The sequence below is a fragment of the Solea senegalensis genome, linkage group LG16, assembly GCF_019176455.1.
Source record: "Solea senegalensis isolate Sse05_10M linkage group LG16, IFAPA_SoseM_1, whole genome shotgun sequence".
Taxonomy (NCBI): Eukaryota; Metazoa; Chordata; class Actinopteri; order Pleuronectiformes; family Soleidae; genus Solea; species Solea senegalensis.
In genome coordinates, this window is record NC_058036.1 from 9,231,698 (window position 1) to 9,245,439 (window position 13,742).

The 13,742-nt window shown below is 41.0% G+C and overlaps 2 protein-coding genes across 2 annotated transcripts; one reads left to right on the forward strand and one right to left on the reverse strand.

The window, feature by feature from the left end:
• Window positions 1–104: 104 nt before the first annotated feature.
• On the reverse strand, window positions 105–9,484 carry rrh (retinal pigment epithelium-derived rhodopsin homolog). The gene is made up of 7 exons (XM_044048044.1): window positions 9,279–9,484; window positions 8,073–8,263; window positions 5,800–5,899; window positions 5,461–5,614; window positions 2,606–2,774; window positions 1,296–1,474; window positions 105–617 (listed from the first exon to the last, which is right to left on the reverse strand). The coding sequence occupies exons 1-7, from the start codon at window positions 9,388–9,390 to the stop codon at window positions 512–514; spliced, it is 1,011 nt and encodes a 336-aa protein (XP_043903979.1). The 5' UTR covers window positions 9,391–9,484; the 3' UTR covers window positions 105–511.
• Window positions 9,485–10,904: 1,420 nt separating this feature from the next.
• On the forward strand, window positions 10,905–13,257 carry LOC122782459 (cytochrome c oxidase subunit 8B, mitochondrial). The gene is made up of 2 exons (XM_044046795.1): window positions 10,905–11,115; window positions 12,916–13,257. Exons 1-2 carry the CDS (start codon window positions 10,984–10,986, stop codon window positions 13,009–13,011), a joined length of 228 nt encoding a protein of 75 aa, XP_043902730.1. The 5' UTR covers window positions 10,905–10,983; the 3' UTR covers window positions 13,012–13,257.
• Window positions 13,258–13,742: the final 485 nt, after the last annotated feature.

The following is a 13,742-nucleotide window of genomic DNA, read 5'->3' on the forward strand; positions in this document are numbered from 1 at the left end:
TTGAATGTTCCCCATTCCACATAATCACCCCTTGCCATAGTTACATAAACACACCGAACCTATGCTATATTTTCCCAGCACTCTCTCCTGAATAACACAACACACACATTCATCAATCTTTATTTGTAAATTGAACATAATATTCAGTCTTAGCGTGTGTGTTCCATACTGGATCTCTAACTCATGTAAGATAATGTGACGTTGCCACATGTGTTCCAGACCACATTTAGCATTAGCATTTGGGTGCATTCACACCTGAATACTTTCAAGACAGACATTAGTACCAGATCTGACTGGGGATTTTAACAAGTGGTTAGTCATTGAAGAATGCAGACTTGTTATTGAAGTAACAAAAACAATGACTACTGCGTCACAGGAAGTGGAATTTACACAGTAAAAGCCACAATACACAGTTTATTCGAAAACATGTAAACACTGAAAGTGATTTTCTTTTTTCATCATAGAGCTCTGCTAAAAATGCTTTCATTGTCAGCGTATAAGCAATTTCATCTCACTGAGTCAGAGGTTGTTGCGATGTTGTCATGGGAACCTGGGTGTTGATGGTGACTCGCTGCCTGGTTTGACATCGAATCATCCCTATGATGGCTCTTCTGAACCTAAGGGAAATATCATATATGCACCATCAATACACCATCACTTGACCCTCTCTACTGCACACAACTGCTTATCACAACCCAGCCAACATGTTCATGTTCATATGGGTCCCATCCATCCATCCATCATCTACCGCTTTATCCTCCACCAGAGGGTGCTGTGCCAATCTCAGCTACATAGGGCGATAGGCGGGGTACACCCGGGACAGTTTGCCAGTCCATCGCAGGGCCACACACACATAGAGACAAACAACCATTCACTCTCACACTCACCTATGGTTAATTTAGGCCATGTTACTGAAACCATATGGGACCTAATTTGTAAGTCCATGCCCCCTTAGTACATTCAGTGGGCATGGACTTGAAGTGGGCAAACAGGGTGGGGCCACAATGGAAACCATGGACAAACCCACTTGGAACCCATATTGTCAGCCCAAATAATCCTTATGAGGCTTACATGAGATGTCTTTGCACAAACTGGTATGCTACGTATGTTTTTGCTGCTCCATTGTGCGATTGGGCACAGCGCACACCCTGCCTTCCAAGTACAGGGACTGTTTGCAAGTGCAAACTGGACTGAGGGCATAACCATTTCAAATTGCACCATACTGTACCATGATGGAAACCCAGCTATGGGCATGCTTGCTGGAAAAAATGAAGAAGAAAAAGAAAACCACTCACTTTTTGTTGGCGATCACATAAATGCAGGGGTTGTAAAAAGTGGAGGACTTGGCAAAGAGTGGAGCAATGATGGCCATGGGGGCAGGTATGGTCTTGGGGTCACCAAATGATGCCCAGAGGCACACAATGCTGTAGGGAGACCAGGCCACCAGGAACATGACAATCATCACAATGGACATCTGTGGGCAATGGACACAACAACAGAGTTCGCATATCAAAGTAGCAGAGGGAGAAAAATACTGTAAAAACAATTAAATTAAATTAAGATAATGTATAGGGTCAGTCTTTTTGTTTGGTTTCAAACTTGATAAAAGGAAGAAGGCAGGGTTTATAACACATACTGCAGCCACCCACTATCATATCACCCAGGTTTGTAGACTGTTCTAGAGAAATTACTAGAAATAATCAAGGCACCACTGCATTTCCCTGCAATTCAAAATGTAAATAATCTGTCTTTGTGTTTTGTGTGGTTTGCTGTTTACAGCAATGTCCAGAAGATAAGGAAGAATTTTCAGCTGCTTCAAAATGTAACTTTGACTTAGTGACATACACAACCCTTTATTACATTGCATGAGTGTACAATTCAGGTTTCTGGGCGAGCAGAGGCCAAATACCTTATTAATTCATGTATCTGTTTTGTAATATCAATGTGGGCAGGTTGTGTTAATAAGTTAGTCATGTTAATGTTTATTTTTTGATATTTTAGATATACTGCATTGTTGAAGTCTTAAAATAAGCCCATAATGGGTTTCTACCTCACCCACATGTGAATTTATTGTTTTTATTCTCTGACATTGTATTTATTTCACAACATAAATCATGAGAAGAGCAAATTTGTAATTTGTAAATCTGTAACAGGTAATGTCATTTTTAATTGCTAAACAAATCATTGTTTGATAGATTAATTTAAATCTGAACTAAAAGGTTGGGAAAAATTTAAGACATTTGTTTTGGGACCACTGCATTATAGGGTATATTACACAGTAATCCATCTGTGTATATATTCTGGTTAATGTGACGACATTTGCCTAATTATTTATAAAATTGGCACAATACCATTTGTTGGTGTCTGATACTGATATCAGCCTGATCCAATCATTCTAGACCTTATAAACTATGAAGTTGTTAACTGTAACAAATTCCTGCTCTATGTATAATGTAGCTTTATCAGTAGCCACTGTCTCTGTATGATTTTCTATGACTCTCTATATATGTCACTGTGACCTGCCACCATTGTAATGGCCACTCTGCTCGATGGAACACACAAATATGTCAAAGGAAGAGCGAGTTGAGTGTTGCTCAGGTTTCACCTTGGTGACATCCATCTGATCTGACCAGTCGATATTGATGCTGTCCAGGCAGTTGCCAGCCTTGTGTCTTGTCACAGTAACTGACACGTTGTAGTAGCAGTAAAACATGACCCACAGTGGCAACACAAAGTTCACAGCAATCACTGCCATAGTGTATGAGATGAATGAGCTGTGGAGGAAAAGCAGAGTTGGTATCTGTTGACTGTCCACAGTCAGAGCTGCCGGATCACTATGCATGTTCATAGCATCAACCATAGGAGCCACATTGGCGGTATGCAGTTATTTGTCAGTGTCACCTCCATAATGGTTCAAATGGAAGGACATGGGGGAGTTGACTTATTTTGACATAAAAAGCACAATAATATCTTCATATGTTGTGAGTCATTTGTAGGTTTGTGATGTACAGTATCTGTGAAGTGGTTCCTCATGGTTATGAGTTTAAATTTGCCCTCTTCAGAAGGTAAAACAGTGGTTCTTATCATTATTGACAGGTTTTCTAAGAAGGCCCATTTTGTCAGACAGCCCATGCTCCCCTCTGCAAAGGAGATGGCAGAGGTTGTGTTTCATGTGTTTTGTTTGCACGGTCTTCCACAGGACATAGTCTCAGACCATGGTCCCCAGTTTGCTTCTCAGTTATAGACGGAGTTTTGCTGACTCATAAGCTAAACTCCCTCGTCTCCTCACTCGTAAACAAGACCCCGAGATACTTGAACTCCTTCACCTGGGGCAAGGAGATTGACGATGATCCCCCATCAGCTTCCCTCTCTGCCTCCACCACAGAGGGCGCAGATGTCGGATTCAGGAGTTCCTCAAAGTGTTCCTTCCACCGTCCGGTTACCTCCTCAGTCGAAGTCAACAGTGTCCCATCCTTACACTGTTCACAGCTTTCCCCCCTTGGCCCCAAATGGTTTTCCAGAAACACCTTGGTGACCGATAGTCCTTCTGCATGTCCTGTCCGAACTTCTCCGATACCCGCTGCTTTGCGTCTGCCCCACGATGTTCGATGGTTACCGCCCCTTGAGGCACTTAAGGCCCTGAAGCCACAGCTCTCCGCTACAGCTTTCACAGTAGAGGCTTTGAACACTGCCCATTCAGATCCAATGTCCCCAGCCTCCACAGGGATACAGGAAACACTCCGCCGGAGGTGAGAGTTGAAGGCCTCTTGGACAGGGGCAACCTAAGGCGCAGGGAGGTGACCCTCTCGTCCACGGGGTTAAACTCCGACGCAGTGGTGCTCAGCCGGGGGCTCGTGAGTATCCCCACACCCGCCCAGCGCCTTACACCCTGGGCAACTCCAGAGAAGAACAACTTCCAACCCCTATCCAGGAGTGTGGTTCCAGAGCCAAGGCATGGAGGTAAGCCCCACCAGATCTAACTGGTAGCGCTCCATCTCCCACAAGCTCTGGCTCTTTCCCCCACAGCGAGGTGACGTTCCACGTCCCCAGAGCCAGTACGTCGAGACCCCCGACCTTCACTGCCACCCATATGGCAGCGCACCCGACCCCAGCCAGTCTCTCTGCAGGTGGTGGGTCCACAGGAGGATGACGAAGAGGCCATGGGACTTTTTCGGGCTGTGCCCGGCCGGGCCCCGTGGTAGACCCAGCCACCAGGCGCTTGCTCACGGGCAGGGTCACTCTCTTCCTCTGTCGTTGTTTCATGGGGTCTATGTTAACCATTCTGAGTCAGGCCACTCCCCTGACGCCAATTTGCATTGGGAGACCCTACCAGGAGCACTAGGCTCCAGACAACACAGCTCTCAGGATCACAGAGACACTCAAACCTCTCCACCATGATAAGGTGATGGTTCCCGGAGAGGATTTCTGCATTTATTGAAGTTAATATCGGTAATACAGTTAAAATGAGAGGGAATATGAATATTTGCATTTCAAGTCAATTTACGTTGTGTGCCCCTAAATTTTCTGCTTGGGCCCCTAAAATTTTCAGTCAGGGGCCACTGTGATTCTAGTAAAAAAAAGTTAGTCTGGAGCCCTGATCGTAGTTAGCCAAAGCCCTGACTACGAGAAACTAGCTTTCTCATGCCAGTGCCAGAGGTCACACTCAAGTAGGAAAATGCACAAATTGTCATGTTTCAGCAACTCACACACTATTTTTATTAATATGTGTCGGTTATGGATGACTCGACAGACTAAAAACTTTTAAAGTAGATCTTGATTTCAAAAAGGTTGGGCACTCCTGGGCTTCAATAAGTTACAGACAATGACAATAACACTTTAATTAAAAAATGTATTAACCTTGGCTACGGTGTCCAATTTAATGAGTGTGTCGCATGATATTGATGCCTTGGCGGAGCTATTTGATGGCGTCACACCCAAGGTACCAGATCGATGTTATTTATGTGGCTGCTTGTGGGTGCACAATAGGGTCATTTGAGTTGGAGGACAGGCTCTTTCAGTGACAGCGTGCGTCACTTTTTTTGACCAGTTCTCAGCACAGGTATCACACACAGCACAGTCAGTACTGAGTGTGTCAGTACCTCAATCAGTATCAAAATTGGGTTTGTTGCCAGATAACTTACACAATACGAGGACTTTGTTCTGGTCATAGGTTCAAAACATGAGCACATATTAAAGCAAAATAGAGTAGAGAGCATAGAGAGAGTGTGAATATAAATATAAACAAAAATCGGTGTAGTATTTAAGCTGTGCAATATGTCAAACACAGAAGATAACCCTCATACAACTAACCACCAAAAAAAATCTGAACTATCCTTTTAAGCTGTTACAGAACCAATAGGCAATCCTTTCACTCACACTCAGCAGTGATACTGTATTTCGTAATGATCAGTTCTTAAAACATTGAGTTAGGTGTAAATAAAATCTGTCTGTATGACTCACGCATCATTTTGCCTCCAGTTGATGGTGCATGTAGCGCCGGTGGGATCAGGGGCATATCCAGCCCAGCCCGCTATAGGCATGCAGGACCAGAATACAGCATTGAGCCATGCTGCCAGAATAAGAAGGTTGTATGATCGCATGGTCATTTTCTGCCCTGGACAAAGAAACAACGAACATCTAGAGAGTCAGTAAACAAGTTTTGGAGATTCAAATTTCATTAAATTCAAATGTATTGTTTTTGACTTTTAGCTTTACTTAGAAAACTGTGAAATGAGTGTGTTTTTCTTCAATTTCTACAGTGTGTACATGCACTACAGCAGAGGAGTACTAAATAGTTACCTATGTCTGGTCTGCAGATGGTGAGATAGCGGTCAATGGCCACCACAGTCAACAGGCCAATACTGGCCATGCCAAAGAAGATATTAAGTGCAGCATAGATCTGGAGACAGAAACAGACAAAGTAGATTGATTGTTCATGAAAATGCTCTGCTCGTAGCTATTGTCCTGTAGATTAATCACTAAAATGATCTCAGCCAAAACTCAAATTCTTCACTGTTGTTTCACAACATAGATTAGTGAGCAGAAGTGGTAGTAGAATATGTTTTTACTGACTGGTTGGGGGAAATCCTGAAGGTCAAAACACAACAACATGTAACAAAATACGGAAAACACAATGTGTTTGTTGTGTTTTGACCTTCAGGGCCACCATAAAAAAAAAAGCCTTTTTTTGTGCATAAAAAAACAGAAAAAAAAAATAATGCACTGCATAAACATGTCACATCATTGAAGAGCCAGCTACTTCTGCTATGGGAAAAATACTCTTTTTGATGGTGAGAATGCAGAACACAGATGGTTTGAAAGAGGAGTGAAGGAAGTCATCTATTGGCGTATTTCCACCGGCTCTACTCGCCACGCCTCTGCACTGCGCGACACGGTTGCATCTCCACTACAAAAGTAGCTACTCAACGTGGGCGGAGTCATCACTGCATGGCCGAGTGAAACTGCGGTGACTTTGTTTTACACACGACATACACACACACACAAACAAGTGACTACGGACTTGTAAAGCACTTGTTTTCAGTGTAACTGAATCAAATCACTAGAATCAGTTAATTAAAAATATTTGTTCAGTACTTCCTCAATGACCGGAGCACAGACTCTATCTGACACAGTCACTGGACTAAAATACAGTGGCAGGGTCTGTGATGCAGCTGAGCAGTCACGATCAGCCGTGCTGTCCCTAAATACACCAGACTCATGGTAGTTGTTGGAGATTAACCCACGTTTTTAGGATTGTTAAGTAGTTTTATCTGATCTAAAGTTCGGCACTGTTCGGCTTGATTTCTGTGTCGGACGTGATGGTAGTCTGACCAAGCATCGCAATGTACCTACTGAGCACGCTTGGAACCTCGCAGGTACTAAACATGGTACCAGGTACTATGCTAGTGGAAATAATTTGGATCCCGTCAGAACAAGTCTTTAAAGTAATACAGGGCAACATTTGTACCTTAACAAAAATCCATCATAATAATTTTACTGTTTTATAGACTGGAGATGTGATGAATCAATGTCAGCATTTTTCCTACTTTGGCTGTTTCTTCAGCCTCTCATCCGGGACGCATCACAGGTCTCAGTGTGTATGTGCACAAAAAGACTCACAAGGACTAAGTGAGGGCCTCTATGAGTTTGCATGTGATAACTCATGAGTGCAAGTAAATTCATTGTCAGAACCTATTTCTGATGGAATTCCTCCTCTTATCAGACAACTGTTTTTGCTACAACACCTTTAGATGGTGTGTGTCAGGTATTGAACCTCTGAAACTGGTGTTAATTGACAACGACAGGGCTCCGGGCAGAGAACACACATGATCATGTTTTCTGGAGGATGTTTGATGTGGATCTGTGGTCAGTCCAGAGACCAAAGGAATCTTGACGTACAGTTCTAATAGTGCAGCAAATTGTGCCTTTAGATTTTCTGCGCAAGAAAATGCCACCTGGAAAAAAAAACATAGCCAGATCATCTGTGGTGAGTTCATGGCTTTGTCTAAATCATCATTGTGACAGAAACAGAGTATTTTATATTATCGATCTTGTCAATAACTTGATTGAAACCACCAATCAGCTTCCAGGGTCCACCTAGAATCTCACACTCATCATTCAATCAAACGGCACAAACCTGGGGGTCAAATTTCACCATGTTTTATCACAGTGTTCTTATTCTTCTGTTTACTGTTTTCTTCTAATGGGAATTGTGGCACATGCACAAAGCACCTGAGTCAGCTCAAGTCTGACTTTGGCCCGACTGAATGTTTACATGCAGTAATAGCTTGACTCCCAATCACATCATCTGGGTGTGTTATTGTGTTATTCCGACTTTGGGAAATTCAATTTAGTGCAATTTTAGATGCTGACTGTGGACAGTCCTACATGTCATTTTTATCCACACAGAACAAGCATTGAGCACTGAAACACTATTTTTAAAAGAAAAAAAATGAGAAAGAAAACAATTTTATAAGGTAAAGTTCTGTTTCTATATTATCTTTAGTATTTTTGTGCCAAAATAGCTGGGTCAAGGGCTGGAGTGCCCACATATTTGACACTGTTTCACCCACCTGACAACCAGTATAGCCAAACTTCCAGCTGCCATGGATGTCTGATGCAGCTGACATAGGATAGCCAATTCCAGCCACTCCAATGTCAGTGAAAGCCAGGTTGATTATGATGAAGTTGGTGGCAGTGCGGAGCTCCTTGAACTTCACAAACATGAGCAGCACCACAATGTTGCTTATCAAACTTATCACACCTGAGAAGAGGAAACAGAGTGTGGATTTCAGTGTGCGAGATTTCAGCTAGAAATCCCACTTATTTTCATTTTTATCAGAAAACACAGGCTGAGCAGGCAATTTCTTATTCAAGACCCCATTCTTCAGACCTGATATTAATGTCTGTCCTGAGTGATCTGAACTAATCATACAGTACATATTAGGGGTGAGAATATTTAGGTACCACTTGTTTTAATTCAATTAAGATTCTGAGGACAACAATAACAATTCTTAGGCCATTATATAAAACAGATCCATTGTTAGATCATCAATTGTATTTACTTCCATTGGCATTTATTAATACAAAGTGGGACAACATATTTCCCTGAAGATTTAAATCATTTTTAATGTTTAATGTCTGTTTTAGACCAACATGAAACGCTTTTCTGTTACTGTTTATGCTGTATATTATTGTTTATATACTGTACATGTATTTCTATTAATCTTATAATATAATAAGAATAGAACAGTGATTCACAACCTATACTTGTTGGAGTAGACGTAGCGGGGGAAAATGTTGTTTAGTAATGGTACAGAAAATCAACATCAAATTCACATAAGCATAAAGTGAACATACAAGGTATTGAAAAACCTTAAGTGTTTTTTTCTCCTTTCTCCATTTCCCTTTTTTACTCGCCAGCTGCATATGTTAGGGAAAATGCCCTCTTGCACATCGATGCATAAGCAACAGCTGATGAGCAATCAGCTTGTACTTGCATGAGAGGAAATTCAACCTGCTGAATTGGCCATAAAATCATCAATTGTGCTCCAATAATAGCCAAAAATACCACACACTCAACCCTAGCCAGAGATAAGGATTGTCATTAACTGACCGTTGGCTAACCATTACAGAGTGAGTTTAATACCACTGACCACTGATCGTTGCATTAATATTAATACTTAATAGTACAATCTGGAAATTAAGGAAAACTACACTGAAACATTTGTCACAGTGAAATATATCTATTGAAAATGCCACTGGCGTCTGTTTGTTACCTGCAGTAATAAGATATCCAGCCACTATGTTGTGTTCCAGTTGGGTAAAGGCACTTTTCCCCCCATATGGTACAGCATCATCCGAAACATTAACTCCAGAGTTAATCCCCATTTTCTGAGTTAAAAATTAAAAATCAGTTTCCAGCAGTATTGAATGAAACCAAAAGAGACAATATGAAAATCAGAAGGTACAGAAGTGAGCCAGTGTTTGTGTCTAAAGTCTCTATGGACTTGGGTAGTGGTGGGGAGTGAACGTGAAGGGGATTATTACATTCCACTGCTCCTCCGTCCCCAATAAGCTGGAGGCAGCCTGAAACCTGGGCTATGGGGGCAGCAGAAAACTGGATTATGTGAACTGGCCACTGATCACTCACGTGTAGCTGCACATGGGTTCAGCAGTGGCCTGTGAGCAACATTACAAAACTCAAGGGAAATTTAGTTTTGCTCACTTCACAGAGGGCACGCACTGTGCACAACACGAACTCTGGATTATCATCTGGCAAATGCTGCAGTCTCACATTGTGGCTTCATGGGATAGTTCCTGAGATATGACCAAATCTCACTACAGATATGGCCGCTAGAGGAGACACAAGGGAAGGTCAGATTTTAGCCCATGGACAAAAAACTCACTAAATAAAATACAACAGTGGTCAGTGAGAGCAGAGAGAACTGGGACATGTTCCCATGTCCATGGGCCAGACCAGATTGTGTTACCACTAAAGCTACAGCAAAACAGCAATGAGTTTTGAAAATGTCTTGAACTCACTTTTCAACTGTCATCTTGAACTTCAACAACAGAACTTCAGAATACAGTAAAAATGTCAAATACTGTATCACTACTTTTCTTCAAAATGAAATGCTGACATGCAGGGTTTTAAACTGTAAAGGCAGTGAGATTAAAAAAAAATGTGGTTTTAATAGTCCAATTAGGCATTTTGGCCACAAAGGTGTCCAGAGGTAGTATCTAGCACGACATAAAAAAATATTAATGCAATGAAATAATTTTGGTTGCTAATCTTTAACATATCTAAGCCTCTAATCACCACCAATGTCCCAACCTCCTACTAATTATTATATGCAAAACACTATTTTTTGTGGGGGTTTTTGTAATAAATAATTCATAATTCAAATAATTAAACTGGCATTTAAAGGATATCCTGAAATTATTCAGTGTTTGGTAGTTTTGAGCAACTTTAAAGTTGTTTAAGTGATTTATTAAAAAAAAAAGTCTAAAAACATATTGTATGTACAGTATATACATTTTTGCCAGGTGTTCTGAAAGTGCAACATGCATCAATATAAAAGATATAAAATTCAAAGATTTCGCTAAAAATAAAAGCTCTTGCAAAGATGCATGCCATAAGCTGTAAAACAGCGTGAGGACGACACAATTGTAGGTCTACTGCCAGGAATTTCGTCTTTTAAAAAAGCATACTAGAAAATAACAGACATAATCACATGTGTATATGCACACAGTCTCACAGTGCCTTACTGAAAGCTGCAATATACCCTAATGTGGTGGTAATTGTTCTGTTTTAGACAAAATGATTCTGTTTCATGTCGATGGAGGGCAGCATTGCGCGTGTTGGCGTACAGTCTGCCGGAAATGCATTATAACACGTAGAAGAAGCCGCACCTCACTTCCTCCTCACGCGATAACAAACTCCTTGCTCAAGAAGACTTGTCTCCTCTACACGAGAGAAATATGCCGGCCTTCCTGAGAACTCTCGCCAGCCGCGCTGCTCCAGCCCTGCGCCAGCACACCATGATTCAGAGGGCGCATTTCGCCACCGAACCTATCGCCTCCAAACCTGCCAAGGGAAAGGTTGGAGTTGTTGTAAGTCTACCGTGGTCGCTAAAGTGCTAACGACAAGCCAAATGCTAACGTATTTAGTGTCCTTGGCGAGGTCAAAGCCGATACTTGCTCAGCGGGCACTATTGAGTATTTGTCGTGAAAGCCAACGTAGGTGACTGACTTTAAAACGACAGATTTGTTGGAAATAATTTCGCTGACCGCTCAGTTTTTTCCTTCATCTTTTATTGTCGTTAAGATCAAGCTAGCCCAGTTAGCCGTTTGTGTCTTAGCGCACTCTCAGTTGTAAGAAACTCAGAACTTGAAACGTAATGTAACCTTTTCATGTCGCATAATTTCTCAAAATATTACATGGCGTGGCGTTTCAGCTAAGAAAGCGGGTCATCTTAAGACACCGTGTTCCGAACTTTACCTCGCGCAATTATCACTTAGCTATATAGCCTATTAGCTCCGATGCTAGGACCAAAGCCATTCTTCTTCTGAAACAGCTGCTCTAGCACTTTTAAACGTCTTCTGTTTAACATTTAGTAGTTTTTATTAGCTGAAATCGAAAGAAATGTAAAAGTATGTTTGTACAAGTCTTCAAATGTTTTAAAAGTAATAATTGTATAATTGTCTTAGCTATGTCCTGAGATGTGTCTATGCAAGATCCTTGCTTTATTGACAACGCCATTTTGTTCTGCAGTGGTTCTACCGTGTAGTGAATGGACCAACGAGCGCGCTCTATTTCTTAAGATCGGTTTGATGGTGTTAATAATGCGTTAATAATAAGGTTGTCAGGTTGTGACGAACATTAGCTCAGTGTTTGGTGAGATTGCTTGTATTCCCACCTTTACAAGCAAAACTCTTATTGCACTTGAGGCAACAACTGTTGTTTATGTCAATACAGGTGAAATATAACCATGAACTACCTTTTATGCTGTGAAATTTTCTTTGTGGAGCTCAAAATAGGTTAAATTGTTGGCAAACACAACCAGAAAAACAATGTGAAAACCATGCAGCATGGAAGCAAATTATGATGCTTCCCTGCTCTTCAATTCTCTCTCTGCAGTCCGTGTATATAGCAGGGCAAGAACTGAGATTAATGTTCACAGCCAGGGAGTTGGGTGAATTAATTCTATCGGCCTGTTATTTTTGACAGTACTTATTGTCTTTAATGATGTCTGAAGGCTATTGTGTATGTGATATCACTGTTTTTTGTTGTATGGCAAAGGAGTAAGCAAAAAACACTCTGATCCACTGTTGTGGGGCAGACATTGCGCTAGCTGTAAAGGGAGATTGTGCATCTTAGACTGCAAAGTCCTGCATTTCATGTTCTCCATTCTATTCCTTCTTCATTGGTAGAAAGCAGACATAACCGATCTGATCATGCACCAAATGCTGCATGAAAATGACAGATGAGCCACTGTTGGTTTCGAGTGATTGTCTGTTGAATATAATAATTGATTCATCTGTTCATTATTTTCTTGATTATTTGATTAGCTGTTTGTTCCATGAAATGTTGGAAGCGTGTTGTTTCCCAAAACTTGGAATGCTTGGAACCAAAATTATTCATCGTGGAATAAAGATACCAAAACATTTCTCAGACAGCTTGTTTTAATTAGTAAAAAAACGCCCAAACTGATTAATCGCATATAACATTTTGTCAGTTTAGTAATCGGTTTGATTAATAAGGATAAAAGAATTGTTTCATGTATGCTAGTGAAACTAACTCCTGCTCTCTATCCTACCACATTTTTTTTCTAAATGCATAAATCTTGTTTAATGTAGCATTTATGCAGTTTACTTCTTGTACTGAATCACCCACTGTCTCTGTGTGTCCAGGAGACCATCGTTGGACTTGGCATGCTCTCCCTGGCCATCTTGGGACCATCTGGATGGATCCTGGTCAACATTGAGAACTACAAGAATAAGCAGTGAAAAGAATATTTTAACAGTTTGGTGTTTTTAGTGTCCTCTCTCCAGTCAAAACCAGGGACCATAACCATTCATGTTCTGCAAAGAGCATGTTTTCCAGAAAGAGACTAATGTCTTACGGACTGTTCCACTACACACCTCAGATACAAACCCACTGACCCCAAAAACACTGACTATAATGTATTTAAAATTATATGTACAACTTCCCTGATGGAGTATGTTACTTGATTAAATTTTAAACTAAAGTTATTTATTTTGTGTGTTTTGTCTCCTGTGGATATGGCTCTGAAGGTGTGGTCGTTGCCAGGAGAGCTCAGAATAATTCCTGCTCACAGAACAACACAAGAAAAAAAATCTCCGGGTAACTACACAAAGTGATGAAGACAGGCAGCAGGATCCTGTACCTTCAGATTTTTAAAGGATTGTCCTTTTAATTTCCACAAACCAACGATTAAATGTTTTTCTGTTTTCTTTGGTGTAGAGGAGCCAAGAACCCTGGGCAATATACACATTAATGAAGCTGAAAACTTGATTGATTTCCAAATGTTGACCTAATGAGATGTCACATAAACACTTAAATTTGTTTTTATTTCATCGAAGTAGCAGGTATTTTATTTGTTATACACAGTTTTTTATAGTTTGTGGAAAAGAACATGTAGACAAATCATCAAACTGTCCAAATAACCTAGAGAACTTTTAGAAGGCATTCAGGGAAGGTTATCTCAGCTGGGTGG